General features: G+C 38.1%; 1 protein-coding gene across 2 annotated transcripts in view; it reads right to left on the reverse strand.

The window, feature by feature from the left end:
- The window catches only part of LOC135697810 (alpha-tocopherol transfer protein-like), a 61,392-nt gene that overhangs the window by 9,411 nt on the left and 36,746 nt on the right, over positions 1–15,235 (reverse strand). The window contains exon 2 of one of the 2 annotated variants that reach the window (XM_065217626.1): positions 8,048–8,509. The exons of the other annotated variant lie outside the window; for it this stretch is intronic. Within the exon in view, the coding sequence (XP_065073698.1) occupies positions 8,048–8,509 (462 nt within the window). The remainder of the gene's footprint in view (positions 1–8,047; positions 8,510–15,235) is intronic. 2 annotated transcript variants of the gene reach the window in all.

The raw sequence follows: 15,235 nt of genomic DNA on the forward strand, positions 1-15,235 counted from the left end.
TCGTTGTCTGAAGAGAGCCATGTTTCACAAAGGGCAAATGCATCAGAAAGTAAATTGTTAACTAAAAATTTAAATGTGTCAAGTTTTGGCATAAGACTTCTACAGTTCCATTGAAGAACAGAGATCATATCCCCGACCTCATTCGGAGAATTATCCATCAAAGGATATGATCGATGCAAGGAAGGACCACCTAGAAGCTAGTTGCTTCAAAAGAGTTTTCACCATTGGCAGCACTAAATTAATAATGCTCCTCGTTGAGTCAGAGATATTGAATATACTGAAGAAGCTATCCACAATACCAGAAAACGTGAACATGGGGGCATGTTCTTGCTGATTATTCAGCTGATTTTCTGGCCGAAAAACTGGAACATCTGGGGTTTTAGATGATCCTGGAAGTGACGGAAAGTTCTTGTCATAATTACAAGGTTTATAACCCGGTGGAATGGGTTTCGGTGAATTTCCGTTACCTCTTGATTTTTCCAAGGTGGAAGGGTGGTCCGTACGAGTGGCCTTACGAGGCTTTTCGGTGTTGTGTTTTTTTGCTCGTTTTCTCGTATTGCCTTTAAAGACAAACGGACTACCCTCACCGACCTCTGAGTCAGAGTCTAGATCATAAACTGGCAAAATGGAGAACGTGTTACTGCTTTTTGGTGTGGTCTGAGAAGATGAAGCGGTATTCTTCAAGAGTTCTGCTAGTGTTCTCTTGGAGCGAGCTTGCAGAGACCGCTTAAGTTTTTCTCCCTGCTGTTTGTACCTCGGACAGTCAGTCAGGGTATGCAGGCTTTCCTTGCAGTACACGCGTTTTGGAGGAGCACCGCAAGGGCCCTCTTGATGTTGCTCGCCACACTGATCACAGCGTGGTTTGTTCGAGCAGTAGTCCGATGTATGACCAAGTTGTTTACATTTCGAGCAGTTCATTACCCGAGGTACAAACAGGCGTACAGGTAGCCGAACCTTGCCAATAGCGACGTAGTGAGGTAACGCTGAACCCGAAAAGGTCACACGAAACGAGTTTGACAAGGAATAAGTTTTTTTGGAGCCAACTACGGATACTGACTGCATTTGAAGGCAGTCCAATATCTTCACCTTCGGCAGAGCACGGTTTTTAAAGATTCCGAAGGAATCGGGACCCAAGAAATCATCACTAGTCAAACTCGCTTCGGTGACCACTCCTTCAATTTCTACCTCACTACTGGGTATGTAGACTCGGTATTCCAATGAAAAGAGCTCGCACGCAACAATTTGGTTAGCCTGCTTCCGGTCATCAACGGTAACGCGCAATTTTATTGGTGTTACCTTGAAAATATCGGTAACGGCCGAAAAATGTGTTGTTAGATCCTTAGAGATCCTCGGAATGTTCAAAGGTTTTTGTTTGGGCCGGAAAAAAACAACCCATGGGCCTTTCGAAGCTTCTGGGTAAGCCTTTAGGCGGGGGAGCGGAGAGGTTTTCGGGGGCAATGGTGTGGGGGGTGCAGGTGGGCGAGGAGGAGATGGTGGGGGAGAGGGTTGTGGGCGATACCTTTTCTTGGGATATGCTCCAGTATTTTTGCTGGAGAGCGAGTCAACTGGAACGTCAAGGGTTTCCATTTCCACAACTTCCTCGAGACTTTCGTGTGAGGTGGAATTAAGAGTTTCGTCGTCTGAGATGGCAAGCGACCATCCCCCGCCTTTATCATTTTCATCCATTGCGGTTAAATATCGCCGCAATGGTGGTTTTAATAAATATTTTACAAATAATTACTATAATTTCAAATAGTATCAAAAAAAAAAAAAATAAAATAAAATGCAAAAAAAAAAAAATAAAAAAATACAAAAAAAAAATTGATATAGTTTTACTCTACTAAAGAGTAACACAAAAGAAAGAGAAAAAAAAAAAACAAGAAAAAGAAAAAAATATATATATACCAAAAAAAAATTTTTTGGATCACCCTAACTATGCTCTACTTAAAAATAGTACGAGAAAAAAAAAATCAAGAAAAAAAAAAAAAATTATGGATATATACTATTTACAAAATTTTGGATCACCCTAATTATGACCCAACCTAATCTAATATGTATTGGACCATGCGGGGAGATGCGATACTGGTGAAAACAAAGCGACACGTTATACCTATTGCACTGAGGCGGCAGATGACTGGTGCGATGCTATTGTTCGCCCCAACGGCTGTTGGGTCGATACCCTTGTAGCTGGTATGCCTCGGTCGCCTCGGTAGGCAATTTAACGTGCTTTCGTTGTTGCTTCAATGGGATGATGTGATGATGCGATGATGATGAGTTAAAGCTGGACCGTAATCAAAGCGCTCGGCGTATGACTAACGGCTTCCTCACTCGCGCACTAGTTGTCTTAACACTATGCCAACTAACTTTGGCGAGAAAAAACCCTCGCGTGGGGAAAAACTCAAAAACTCAAAAACTAGTGTCGTACAACGAGACCGATGCGACTTGACCGGCTCAGCGTGCGAGACGGAATGAATTAATATATTTGATAATCAAATAGATTTAAATGTTTCTGAACAAAATGGTAGATATCTAAAATCTACAATGGAGTTTAGATTTTAAAGTAATGATTCACTAAGTAATCACTTATTTGAAAATTCAACTTCATTTGAATGCTTCTTCTTCTTCGTCTTCTTTGCATATCAAGTTTATTACTTATCGCATTAGCTATTGCGTATTCACAACCTATTGTTCTAGATGTACTACCTCAGTTTTTAATTGAGAGCTTTCATGCCTGTACCATTTTAGCATTAGTATAATTGTGTGGCAAAAGTACAATCATACTCTATGCCCAGGGAAGTCGAGAAATGTCCCAACCCGAAAAACTCCTAGACTGGACCGATGATTTGTTTTCCATCGACCTTGTTCTCCGTACTGAGTACCAATGGTACCACGCCAGGGAAGCAGCTCCAACACTTGGATCCTACATATCGACCCCCATCTCGACATTATCGACACTCATGGACCAAGGACCAACGGCTTTACTTCCCTTCCGATGGAAGGCGGGATCAGAGATTTTATGCGTCTGAAAATCCCGGCGGCGCCGACTGGGATTGAACCCAGGCCCTTTTGAAATGAGAGGCAGTCACGCTTACTATTACACCATCGGTGCCGCTGACGTAAAGGATCTGTTATTGGTTGTAATATTTATTCCACATAGGGGAAATGGATATAATGTCTGCCTAAATGTCCCTAATTTGGGCCCATACATAAATTCAGCAATCGACTAAATTTTCAATAGCGACCAAAAACTACCATTAGTACCGTCCCAATGACGCGTTCATCTAGATAAAATTAATAAAAAGCAGATTTTCAGCGATGGGCCCAATCTTAGATCCATAGGCCAACTTTAGAACCATGTGACGTTTAACCTACTTCGTGGAGTTTGTAAATTGTTTTTTTTGCCGATGACTTGACGATTTATCTAGTCGTTCGAGGCTATGCCGACTGTTTAGAACTACAAAACCTTCTTGAAATCTTTAATGATTGGTGTGAGCGTAATTGTATGGTCCTGTGCGTCTCAAAGTGCTGCTTAATTAGTTTCCGTCGAACTAGGACTGCCGTTTTGTTTGATTATAACGTTGCTGGGACTGCAGTTCAACGTGTCGATCACGTTAAAGACCTCGCTGTCATGTTGGATGAAAAGCTCACATACACTCGCCACTTCTCAACCACGATCGACAAAGCTAATCGTCAGCTTGGATTCATGTTCAAGATATCTAAGGAATTTCGTGATCCTCTGTGTTTTAAAGCCCTTTACTGTTCATTGGTACGCTCACTACTGGAATTAGCGTGTGTTGTCTGGAATCCCTACCAAGCAGTATGGAGTGGACGATTCGAAGCTGTTCAACGCAAATTCGTCAGATACGCACTGCGCTATCATCCATGGAGTGACCCGCTGAATTTACCACCCTATGCTGACCGCTTTGGATACTCTTGCTAAGCGACGAAACATATCGCAGGTCGTCTCCGTTGCTAAAGTTTTGCTCGCAGAATTTGATGTTCCTGAGTTACTGGTCAAAATTAATCTGTATGCTCCTGCCCGAACACTCCGTCCGAGAGCCTTGCTACATGAAGAAGTGCATGCAACCAACAATGCTGCAAACAGTTCCTTTGTCGCCATGATTCATCAATTCAACGAAGTAGGGGAAATAGCTCTAATGTTGGCCTATGGATCTAACATTGGGCCCATCGCTAAAAATCTGCTATTCATCAATTGTATCAAGATGAACGCGTCATTGAGACGGTACTTATGGATATTTTTGGTTGTTATTGAAAATTTAGTAAAGAATATTAAGAACAACACTCCATACAGCATGGTCTCAAAACCTTCCAGCTAATTTTTAAAACTTGTGAAAATTTGAACGTTCTAGTTTTAGTAAAGTTTCTATAGCAGCGGTATGGGACTTTTGCACGAATAGTGGAAAATTTCCATACGTATTCAATTAAAGGTTTGGTCACAGACAAACAGACGTTATTCTTTGAATAAAATTATCTTTAAAGCATAGTACCGCCAAACATAGGACATAGAACCCCCCCCCCCCCCCCCCCCAGTGACTTGGTCACTTTTTTCAAATCCGGTCACTAAAAAGTCTATTTTTTTAAGGTCAAGTCACTAAAGTCACTTTTTCTAGTAATCTATTTGCAACTATTTTAGCGTGAATTTATTTCAATATTGATCATTATTTGCTTTGTGACGTTTTATCGTCTTTCTCTATCTACAGGCTGTCAACTCATTTTTCTAATTTTTCCTGAGTTTTCCAGGTTTTCCCAGAACATTAACGGATAAATTCAAGTCTTATACTAAGAAAGCTTTTTTTTTAATGCGTTAAAAATATGCTTTTTCTGGAAGATCAACAGTAATTAACCCAAACGTTTTTAAGACATGGCAATCAGTTTTAAAGAAACAAGTTTGTAATCAAATACAATGAATGTTGAACTTAATTTTTCACTGTTCACAGTCTAAAAAAACGTACTTAATTTGAGTAAGTCCAAAATCTAAAAACATTCAATGTCTTGTAGTTTCGTATTCCATGTACAAGTCATGATATTGAAAATTTTCAAAGTGCCTGAATTAAGGAAAACATTAAATGATTTATTTCAAGTTCGTTATTAACTTTATGAAATATCAGAGATCTTCATTGCAGTCCCATTAACTTCACAACAATTGTAGGGACTTTGAAGAAGTTCTGAGGAATGAAAGGAAATTCTGGGAATTTCAGCAAAGCTCCATAAACAAACTGCGGGAACATAAGGGAAGTTAACACACTGAAATTATGGGGAACTTACTGGAAGCTTTAAGATCCTCAAATCGGTTCTTTTAACATTCTAAAATTTTCAAAAACTTTGTATGAAGTTCCTAGAATTTCAGAGCACATCACAGGTGTTAAGCAAACTTGAGACATATAGAAACCTTGAGGGGTGTTGAGAAAATTTAAAAAAAAATCTAAGCACCTCAGAAAAACTAGATCTAGAGATCTTTGGGGAATTTCAGATCTTAAGAGCAGTTCCCATGACTTTAGTTCAGACTTTTTAGAGCAGTTTAAATATCTATAATCGTGAATTTAGGAAAATGTAGAACCCTTAAGATGTTCCGAGAATTTCAGGGAAGTACAGAGACCATCAGATAATTTATGAAAACTTCATAAATATTTCAGGAACTTCACAGAAGTCCAAAGAATTCCAGGGAAATTTATCTTTAATAGAGCTTTAGGGAAGCTTCGAGAACATCAAGACAGATCAGAGAATCAAAGGGCAGTTCACATAATTTAAAGAAAATTGTAGAAACCTTAAAGAAGTTCCGGAAACTTCAACAAAGCTCCGATAGAACTTCTGGAACGTGATAAAAAGAGAGTATTTTAAGGGTGTTATATCATGGAAATATCAAGAACTTTAAAAAAAATACGAAAGTTTAGCTTATTTGATTAGAGAATATCAACGAAGTTCCATTCATTTAAAAAAAATGCGGGAACTATTTTAGCAAGCAGCGATAAATATCTTCAAGAAATTCCAGAGAACTTAGAATTTAGATAGTTTCATGATATTCAGCAAAGTTCCGAGTACTTCGAGGACGATCAAATAGCTTCAGAATAATCCCATTAACTTAAGCAAATTCGCAGCGACTTACAAGGAATTCCGTGGAATTATGGGGTATTCCAAGAATTCTATGATTGATCTAAAAACGTCAGGGAATTTTAAATATATAATATATATCAGAAAATTTGCCGGACAAACAAAAACTTCAGGTAAGCATAGTTCAGGGAAAATAAGTGAGCGTTTTTAATGGTTAGAATACTTAAGGAAAATTGTCCAAACTTCAAGGCAAATCAATTAATTTCAGTAAAGTTGTGGGTTGTTACAAAATACTCATAAATTCAGGGCAACCTAAAGAACTTTAAAGAAATTCGTTTAGGCCGTTTTAATAACACCCGGAAAGTCTGAACTATTGAAGAAGTTTTAAATTAGTGTCTATAATTTAATGGAAGGTTCATGAACTTCAGAAAAATCATGAGAACTTAAGTGAAAATCATAAAACCACAGACAAACAGATGTAACTCTTCATTGTGTATCTTCATTCACGCATTTAACGGTTAATTTGAACATAATCAGTTCCGCGAACTACTCGCCGCAGCGCTGGCATCGGATCACTTTGACGTTTCTATACATTCTATAGAACTTTTATGCAATATTGTTTACGAGTTAGCGAGCAAGCTTGTTTTCCGCGAGAAGCCCGAGAGATGTCGTTACTGAGGTCCTATGTTTTGAGATACTATGTTTTCAAGAACAGCTTTTTCAAAGAGTAACTTCTGTTTGTATGTGATAAAACTATACTAATTATTTCATTCTAATTCCATGAAAATTGCGGGAGCACAAAAGTTCCAGAAATTTAAAAAAAACTTCGAAAACTTCGCAGAAGGTCAGTGGTATTCAGAAACATTTCGAGAACTTCATAGGAAAAATTTGGAAAGTTCTCAGAATAGTCCATTTCATATTCAACGGAAATTTCAATGAAGCTATCCTTCGAATTCAATTTTCTTTTAGTTTTTAGCGGAATTATCTTGAAATTCTCCACAATAAGACACCCTTTGGAAAGATTATCAGAATATTCATTGAATTCATTTCAGATTTCCTTTTGAATCTCACTCCTTCCCTTGGAATTCTACTCACATTGAAAGTCTTCTAAGAATTCATTGGCATTTCTACTCACAATTTCCTTAGATTTCTTCTCATAATTTGTTTGGAAAACTCTCCTGAATTTATTTCCGAATTCCTTTGAAGATGTCCTGGAGTTATTCTCAGATTTAATTGTAATCCTTTTTTTAGTATTTTCAAAAAAATTCCAAGGACTTATGCTCCGAATTTGTTTTCTTCCACATACTTTATGAAATTATTCTAAGATTTTCAGTACAAAAAAAAATCACAAATTTTTTGTAACAATTCTCTAGCTATCCAAGTCCGAATAATTTGTACTCAGCATGCCATCATCGGTCGGCAAGATTGTGCGGAATTGGCGTAACAAAAATGAACAAAAAGACTGGTACCAGTGAGAACAGCGTGTAATCACATTATTGAATGCCCTTGACGAGTTTAACTGGCAGTCTTTGTTTGCCAAGAACTCTCAACACTTTTTCTCTTGAAACTATATGTTAGGCTGGTTCAAAATATTAAATCTATATCTGTATAGTTTCGGAATGACGCATTGTTGTGTAGTTTCTATTATCTTCTGCGCTTACCAAATGTTCATTTTATAAAGTGATCTTCCATTTTTAAGATTCGTAATTTAATGATGTTGATGCTTGTGCTTCATTTTCGAAAATCGAATACGTCTCTTAGCAAATTCACGCTTCAACAGTACTTCTCACATTTCCAATCATGCGTAAGCAAGAAATTATTCCAAAAGTCACTGTTCAACACCGCTTCATAATTAACCGACGCAGCAAACGGTTCCCAAAAAAGAACATTTGTAACACCCCCCCCTCCCCTCCCTCCGCTTGCGAAGGTTATCCTCCACTCAACTCAACTCAACTAGTCGTCCATCAGCCATACTCACTCTTGGAAAGCCACTCGTCGTAGCACATCATCAGTTCGGCAAACAGCCGCCCCTCGCACGGGGGTGCTTTCGATGTTCCGCCGAACCGTGCCGGCAGAATCTTCGGGTTGATGTATTTTCCGAGCGAAGAAGTCAGATTCCGACCGTGCATCACCATGATCTCGCGCATCCGCTTCGACTGGAGGGGCTTGATGATCGAAAACAGCATATTGTACACCATTCCGGTGTTGACGGTGTGCGTGTTGATCGTCCGGATCGTGGAGCAATTTTCGATCAGATTCAGCATGATGGCGGTCGCATTCGGCGTGAACTGGACGATGTGGGACATGGCTAGCCCGTCGACGTCGAACAGCAGCTTGACTCCGTGCAGCTGGGCTTCTTCGCTCTGGGTCAGAATGCCGACCAGGGCGCTGACGGCCGAGTTCAGCTGATCCACCGACACCTTGGAGGTATCCCATCGTTCTGTGTTTGTGTTGTTTTTTTTTTTGGTGTGTGGAGGAGATGGGTTAATTTTTTTTCATGGTTTCCATATGACTATTTTTCACAATACTGTAAATGATCCGTTCAGATTTCTTTAGGGAACTTCAGCGAAACAATTTTGTTAAAAATTATAGGTGTTTTGAAAAATATCGTGAATGTACTGCTTATAATCCGTATTAGTCCTATATGAATTATCGTAAATTTTTGGATATCAACGCTATCAATTGGTTTCCTCTTTCATATTATGTGATAAAATTACACACTTTGATCATGAAAAATGTGATAACAGCATCAAATCAGTTTGTCTAATTAAGGGGGTATTCCCGATCTTTTTTTTTTCAAAAAATCAAATTTTTTTTTTCACGTTTTTTTGTACTTTAGACTATATACTTTCATTCCCCCAAGCCGTTTTCCGATCAGCGAATTCGGTGTCCAGGCATAGCTGACTAATGGTAAGAACCCCCAAATGGTTTTAACTAAAGTCAAAACTTTAAACGCGTTTTTCTCGAAACCACATTTTTTTTATCGGGCGAAAATTTTTCTCAGAAACTATAAGAGATATTGACTTGAATCTTTGCGCATTTTGTTTCTTATTAAATTCTTTGGAGCTTCTCCCACTTTCAGCCAAAAATATTAACATTTAACATTGTTTGAAGCACCTTAAAGCTGCGAAAAAGCGGGCTAAAAATCGCCTGTTTTTTCATATGGCCGCCATTTTGTTAATTTGCAAGATTTTTTGCTGCCAACGGGAGAAGCTCCAGAGAATCTTATGCAGATTATTAATTTCATCACGAAATCTGTTTCAGATAAGGCGTTCCAGAGAAAAGTCTTCGCCCGTCCAGGCGTTTGCGACGAACAGGGGTCTGTTTGCCGCCATTTTGTGACGTCAATAATGTCTTTTTTTGTGTCGAAAAAAAATTATTTGTAAACTTTAATGTTCAATAAACAAGAATCCCAAAGAGTTAGGCGCATTACTATTCATTTTCCTTGAAAAAAATTAATTGAAAAACAGGCCGAAAAAAGGCAAAAGATTGGGAATACCCCCTTAAGCAAAGTAATCGTTTATCAGTCCCATCTTGAATTTCAATCGTCCATAAGTCAAGTTATAGTTCTACCTTTTGAATTACCATATTTTTTTGCTGATATAGCAAAATTAGAAAGCTTCATGGGACAGATATGCGATTATAGGCAGAGTATTTTATTAATTTAAGGGTGCCAATGAAAAAAGATCGGATGAAAAACTCGTGCTTAATCGGACATGATTTGGGGTGGCGTAAAATCGTCAAAGTTTGAACTATTTTCATCTGAATCTCCCAAGGGAGGGATATATGAAATTGCGGTAATCGATTTTTTTCGTCCAATGTCCTAAAAATACGTGATACGTCGAGATCTAGTGTTAGCTTGAAAAAACTTCGTGAAATTTCGGCAGCCGAATTTTTTTTATGTAAATTGACTTGAAAATCCATGAAACGACGAGATCAAGTTTTAACTTGGAAAAATATAATCGACTTTCTGGGACTAGTTGATTTTTCGAAAATCGTTTTTTTTATACCAAATGACTTAAAAATGCATCAAACGTTAAGATCTAGTGTTATCTGTAAAAAACAACTCTTTTGTCAAAAATTAACTTTCTGGGACTTAAACTTTTTTTCGTGAACTTTCGAAAGCTGATTTATAACAAAAAAAAATCCGAGTTAGCACTAAATCTCGACGTTTTATGCCTAAGAAAATCTCGACGGAACAATCTTTAAAAGTCTCACGAAGATGACTTTCACGAGAAATTTTAAATAAAAATGCTAAAGCGCGAACACGAAATTATTGCGACACATTCAACAGGGCATAACTTTTTTACCATTGGGTAAAAATCAACCAAATTTTTCACACTTTCTCATTGATGTGTATTGTGTACATGCTGTCAAACTCGAAGTCGTGTTTTTCGATTCAACGAAAATGGAGGTGAACCAACGCGAGTTGAGAGAACACATTCTTTCCAAACACCTGGAATTTCCTGACCTGTCGCACCGGCAGTTGGGAAAAATGTTGAACATTCACCATTCAACCGTCTCCAGAGTGTTGAAGCGGTTCCAGGAGCGGTTGACGTTGGACCACGGCAAAGGAGCTGGAAGAAAACCGGGACCGGAGAACAAAAAGACGGAGGGAAAGGTGAAGCGGATGAATAAAGCAAATCCCAACGTCTCAAGCCGTGATTTGGCTAAAAAGATCGGCATGTCGCAGAGCTACGTCCAGAATGCAAAGAAGAGAGCTGGACTACATACATACAAGGTACAGAACTTCCCAAACCGCGATGAGCGGCAACAATCGACGGCTAAAACTCGGGCACGGAAGTTCTACGAGAAGATGCTGACAAAATATGGCTGCTGTGTGATGGACGACGAAACGTATATAAAAGCCGATTTTAAGCAAATTCCGGGGTTGGAGTTTTTCACCGGCAAGAGCAAGTTCGATGTGGACGACAAATTTAAGAAGAAGAAAATGTCGAAGTTCGCCTCCAAATATCTCATTTGGCAGGTCATCTGCTCTTGCGGACTGAGGAGTGAGCCTTTCGTGACAAAGGGCACAGTAAATGGCGAGATCTACAAATCTGAGTGCCTCGAGAAGCGCCTTTTGCCGTTCTTGCAGCAGCACGACGAAGCTCCGCTATTTTGGCCAGATTTGGCATCATGCCACTATTCTAAAAGTGTCCTGGAGTGGTATGAGGCCAATTCTGTCCATTTTGTTCCAAAGGACATGAATCCGCCAAACTGTCCGGAGCTGCGCCCGGTGGAGCAGTACTGGACAATAATGAAGCGGGAACTTCGGAAGAGCAAGAAGACAGTCAAAGACGAGAAGGACATGTTAAGAAAATGGAAAAAAAAACTGAGAAACTGGTACCGGATGACACTGTAAAGACTTTGATGGAGGGCATCAAGCGAAAATGCGTTCAATTTTACACTCAAGGCTCCATCGATTAACTTTTCTTTTGATTTTTGAAGTAAATATATGTATAAAACTACCCTAAAATTTTGGTTTGATTCTAAACATTATAAGAAAATTGGCATGACATTTTCGGTGTCGCAAAAATTTCGTGTTCGCCCTTTAGTGCTAAAAACCTTTTTTCAGGAACACCCAGAGCTGTTACAATAGGCACGATTTTCGTAAATTTCATGGATTTCGTGAATCTCGCGGATTTGAAATTTCAGTCGCGAAAATTACGGAAATATTAAATGATGTCAAGAAAATCGCGAAGGGACTGATGTGCTATCACCAAAATTGCAGAATTAATTTATCGTGTACACTGGAGTCGCTTTTTACGCGGTTTTTTGACGTGGTTTTTTACGTGAATTCCGGATATCACGTGGATTCCGTAATTTACGTGGTTTTTTACGTGGATTTCGGAATTTACGCGTTTTTTTTTAAAGAGATTTGCCCATCGAATTTTAGCGATTTTTCGAAAAAGGTACAACCTAACGATCTCATTTCGCTTCATTCAGTTTGAGTCATAAGTAATTAAATCACATAGGGGAAATGGATGTAATATCGGCCTAAATGACCCTAATTTGGGCCCATACATAAATTCAGCAATCGACTAAATTTTCAATAGCGACCAAAAATATCCATTAGTACCGTCCCACAGTGGGACGAATTCAAAAAATGTGGGACATTGCTATTTGCGACGAAACTATTGAGTATAGTTTTTTGTTGTCTTCTAAAATGTTTCTTTAATTTTTAAGTACTTTATTTTAGTAGTGAAAATGTTTGGTTAAGGAGGGTATACACTCAGATAAAAAAATAACTTTTTTATGTCTTGTTAAAATTGATGAACACCTATGGAAACATTGAAGATGAAGTCTTTTTATGAAACTTTGTCCAAGGTTTAAACTTTATATCTCTCAAGTGGACGAAGTTATAGGGTGAAAATGGACTACAAATGGTAGTAAATGTTTTTTCACGATAACTTTTTTCTTTGAATTTTCTCGTTTTTTAAATATTCTACAAAGTTTTAAGTGCTTAGAAAATGCACATTTTTGCAGAAGACAGTTAATCGCTATATCTTTGTTGAAAGGATTTACGCTAGTTTTTACAATTTTTTTACACTATCTTTAAGGGGGTGTACCTTGCAGGTTAGCAGTTATTAGCAGCTAATGACAACGTCATTTTATTCAGCAGCTTATACCCTACTGTTTCATATACAATTCATAGGGGGATCCAAGGGGATGCTTAATAAATTTTCAAAAAATGTACCTCAATGTTTTCATGTAGATTTTTCCAAATACGTACATACATGAAAACAAAAAATGTGTTTCTTACTGTTAATTATGACAAAAGAAATCATTATGGTGAACATTTGCACTAGCTATCAAAAGTAAATGGCAATACAGCAGGTGGTAACACATTTATTTAAACTTATTTGCGTGTAATCCCGTAATTGATGTTGACACTAACGAAACCTGGAAAAATCATCTATTCAATTTTTGTATTTTTTATTTTTCCGTGCATGCTGTCACATCGAAAACAAGAGTTGTGACTTTATCCTATCAACCCGCCTCATATATGAGAACAACCGTGGCACAGTGAGATCGAACGAAGACTCCGACAGCAGCACACCCCAACAGTTCATGATCGAATCCCAAATCAGACCCATTAAAAAAATATGTGAAAGCTCTGGCCTCTGAATTTTTTTTATATATTTGTCGATTCATTTTTAGAGTCGGTAAAGTAGAAGTCGATAAAGTTGAATTTTGTCTGTGGTAGAATATTGTAGAATATTGAACTATGATGTGCAAAGCTATTGATATCACCATATGAGGCACATAGACTCCAAGTGTGTCACAATTCAAATCCATAGTGTTCAGGCATGGTTCATAGCATAAGATTCACACATGAAATGGATGTGTTTCACAATAAGCGCAAAATTAAGTGTGAGACACATGATGATGACGTGTGCAATTTTTTGAGTGTACCCAGTTCTCATGAAAGCTCGTGAAAAATGTATTCCGTCGAAGGAATATATATCTGTTTCGGAATCAACTTCCGAAGTTAAGCTTCAAGCTCTTCTTGATCATACGGCCAAGCAGCTCGTTGTACTTCAAGATGAAGTATTATTAACTATCACTGACGCGGAACTGATGGATCTTGAACTCATTTCAAAATGGGGCTTTGATGGAACCTCTAGCCAATCTAATTATAAACAAGGCTCTACAAACAAGATGTTTGACAGATGTTCAAAAATAGTTTGGCAAAACATCCGGTCATCATCCACAACGTTCTGCCGCCCAATAAGGATCCAGTTTGCCAAGGAAACTAAGGAACTCACCATAAGTGAAAAGCAAAGTGTAGATGACCAAATAGCACATTTAAATTCAACAACCACTCAAAATTCCACATGTTTTCAAATAAACATTAGTCACACCATGATATGTAGCATGGTAGATGGTAAAGTTTGTAGTGCTGTGTCTGAACTATCATGGCAAAGGTGCTATGTATGTGGAGCTTCACCCAAAGAATTTAATGATATATATGAAATACAAAAGAAAATCCCCAACAAGGAGATGTTTAATTTCGGAATCTCCCCGCTGCATTGTCATATTCGGTAATTTTATATTAATATGCATAACATTGATAAAGCTTAATTATAAATGTATTATTATACAAATTAGGTTTATGGAGTGCCTGCTGCATATTGCATACCGGTTAAATTTATCGTGTTGGCAGGCAAGGAAACCTCATGAAAAGGAAAGCGTCGCGGTTCGTAAGAAGCACATCCAAGAAGCTTTTAAAAATCAGACAGGCCTTATAATTGATGTTCCCAAACAAGGCTCTGGTTCATCAAATGATGGAAATACAGCCAGAAGATTTTTCGAGAAGCCGTCAGTTTCAGCATCAATTACTCTCGACTAAACGCGGAATTGATTGAGAGATTTTACAACATTTTATCAGTAATTTCTTCGGGGTTTGAAATCAATGCAGACATGTTTCAAATGTATTGCATTGAAACTGCCCAACAATATGTGAAGCTATACGGCTGGTATAAAATGCCATCCAGCGTACATCGTGTTCTGATTCACGGCGCAGACATTATAAGAGCTTCTATTCTTCCTGTTGGTACTCTATCAGAAGAACCTCAAGAATGCCGAAATAAGGACATCAAAAACTTTCGAGAACATCGGGCAAGGAAATGTTCACGGTACAGATATATGCTTTATTATATTTTCTAATTATATTTAAGCTTTATGTTTTTTGTTGTATTCAACAGTGTAGCCACAAATCAAGACATTTTAAGCCGACTGTTGGTGTCTTCAGACCCATTGATTTCATCAATGCGAAAGATACCAAGAAGAAAAAGCATTCCATTCAGAGGAGATGCATTGAAGTTTTTGAAAGAACCGAGTATTTTAAAGAACGAGATGCCATGTTCATCCAGCGATGAAGATTGGAAGGAGAACGATCAACTGTAATAAAAATTGTAACCAAACTCCTGCTTAATTGACGTTTACTTTTGATAGCTAGTGCAAATGTTCACCATAACAGTAAGCAACACGTTTTTTTGTCTTCATGTATGTACGTACTTGGAAAAATCTACATGAAAACAGCAAAACGTAACAAAACATTGAGGTACATTTTTTGAAAATTTATTAAGCATCCCCTTGCCCCGTAACGTGGGTAGATCACCTTTTCGTGGTACGTTACGGAATGTAAGATCTACCACCG

Source organism: Ochlerotatus camptorhynchus, unplaced genomic scaffold (assembly GCF_037179485.1).
Source record: "Ochlerotatus camptorhynchus isolate MF236.1 unplaced genomic scaffold, CSIRO-AGI_Acam_v1.1 ptg000007l, whole genome shotgun sequence".
Taxonomy (NCBI): Eukaryota; Metazoa; Arthropoda; class Insecta; order Diptera; family Culicidae; genus Ochlerotatus; species Ochlerotatus camptorhynchus.